At 33.0% G+C, this 2,011-nt stretch overlaps 1 protein-coding gene across 1 annotated transcript; it reads right to left on the bottom strand.

The window, feature by feature from the left end:
- Positions 1 to 810: 810 nt before the first annotated feature.
- On the bottom strand, positions 811 to 1,786 carry LOC117117347 (melatonin receptor type 1A-like). The gene has a single exon (XM_033261621.1). The coding sequence runs from the start codon at positions 1,750 to 1,752 to the stop codon at positions 925 to 927; it is 828 nt and encodes a 275-aa protein (XP_033117512.1). The 5' UTR covers positions 1,753 to 1,786; the 3' UTR covers positions 811 to 924.
- Between the last annotated feature and the right edge of the window lie 225 nt (positions 1,787 to 2,011).

Below are 2,011 nucleotides of genomic sequence, written 5' to 3'. Positions count from 1 at the left end.
TAAATGGTCCCACCCACTGATGTCAAAGTAACGTCGCTGTCCCAATGAGGCAATTTACACGCAGGTAATCCACAAAAGGCAAAACATGTCAAAATGTGGTAAAGAATACGTGGGGAAAACCACTACATCCTTTACACAGATTCACAAATCATAAAACAGACATTAAACACCATAATATCCCAACAAGTAATAATTTACCAGTTGGCCGTCGTTTTACTCAAGCCAATTACTAGAAAGACAATACAGTATATCAATTAGGCCTATGTATTGAGCATATAAGAATAAATTATCAAGAAAAGAGAATCATTTTGAATGACAAAGTTAGTCCATTACATTTCTTTTCTAAAACTTTGTGTTTTCGATGTAGGCCTACATCATTAATTTCATGCTAATTAACCAATTTACAATATTCAAACACCCGTCACCAATATAATTACGATACATATACCGTACACACTGCTTTATTCTACAGTACTACAGCAGAAGCAATGCAGTAGCCAGCTACTGGGACAGTTGGAACAGTCCCACACAATTGTCATGATTGGTCCACAAAGAATGGGTCCACATATTAAAAAATGGTTCCAAATTATGCAATTTCATGCATAAAATGAGTCCACTTTTATAAAAATTGGTCAAGATTTCTTATAATTAGCATAAAATGGGTCAAATTTTAAGAAAACGAGTCCAGATTGTTCAAATTTTTGCTTGAAGGTAACTCTTAAGAAAATGGGTCCACATTATTTGAATTTACGCGTAAAGTGGGTCCACCATGATATTGTCCCGCACTGTTTTAAAAGCTTGGCTACGGCATTGCCAGTAAGGTAACACATACTGTACTTAGTAGATAAAAATAGAAACAAAACCTACCCAAACTTCAATATTTACAATACAGTATTGGAAACTATAATATGGACCTACCTATATTCATTTAAATTGACATTTAATAAATTTGTGAAATGTTTGCCGGTATATCTTGTTCCGCCAACTATATATGAAAGGATTCATACAAGAGTTAGATATGAATACGAACAAACAAGCCTGCCAAAGAAGTGTCCATTTTTCGGGTTCGGTCGTGCTGCTTCTCATTATCATACACGGCATGAATGTTAGGGTGTACATAGTAAAAACAATGAAGAACGTTTTTACTACACTTGTATTAGGGTTTACTTGGTTTCCTGTTCGCATTCGACTCTTAACTATAAATCTGAAAATGATTCCGTAGAATAAGGCAACCAAACACATATTAATTATGCAGATGGCACCTAGAATGAATACCTTTTTTCCTGTGGCTTTAGGAAATCCACAAATAAGCATTCCTTTATGAAACTCTATATATAGGTTTTCTCCATTAAACAAAAAATAGAGAGCAAACGATAAAATCCAGGTAAATACACACATTGCTAAACTTAAATTTCTAGTGAACATTTTTGCATAAAATTTGTTGTAAACAACGTACACAAATCGACTTAACGCTATAACAAATAAATTAAAAATAGAAAAGAGTGATAAGATTGTAATAATTGAACCATTAATGGTGCACCAAATCTGAGGAAAGACAGACCGTCGATATATCAGAGAGACAATCCAGTCTGGACAGATGATGCTAGCAATAATTAGATCAGATATCGCCAGGTTTATTACAAAAAAGTTAGCAGTATTTTGCCTTATAAGTTTGTTAGTCAAAACAGCGAGTATTGTCATCACATTACCGATAATCCCAATAACCGCCACAATCGTAACAGAAATTACCATCAGCACTTGTTGTATAGACTCGGCTACTTCAAGAATCCCCATGTTCTCAAACCGTCTCTGATTAAACAACAGAATACAATACAATAATTAATAAACGTTATTCATATTATTGTTTAATTATTATTTTGAACATGACATAGTAATAGCTTATTACAAGGGCATTAGCGAGAATGCTGTGTATCAATATTTTAAAAGGATTTTGCTGAGGTATATATATATATATATATATATATATATATATATATATATATATATACAC

This window comes from Anneissia japonica, unplaced genomic scaffold (genome assembly GCF_011630105.1).
Source record: "Anneissia japonica isolate Jap-2015-1 unplaced genomic scaffold, ASM1163010v1 scaffold287725_len345208_cov150, whole genome shotgun sequence".
Taxonomy (NCBI): Eukaryota; Metazoa; Echinodermata; class Crinoidea; order Comatulida; family Comatulidae; genus Anneissia; species Anneissia japonica.
Note: the sequence above shows the minus strand (reverse complement) of the source record. Positions and strands in the feature narration are given on the sequence as shown.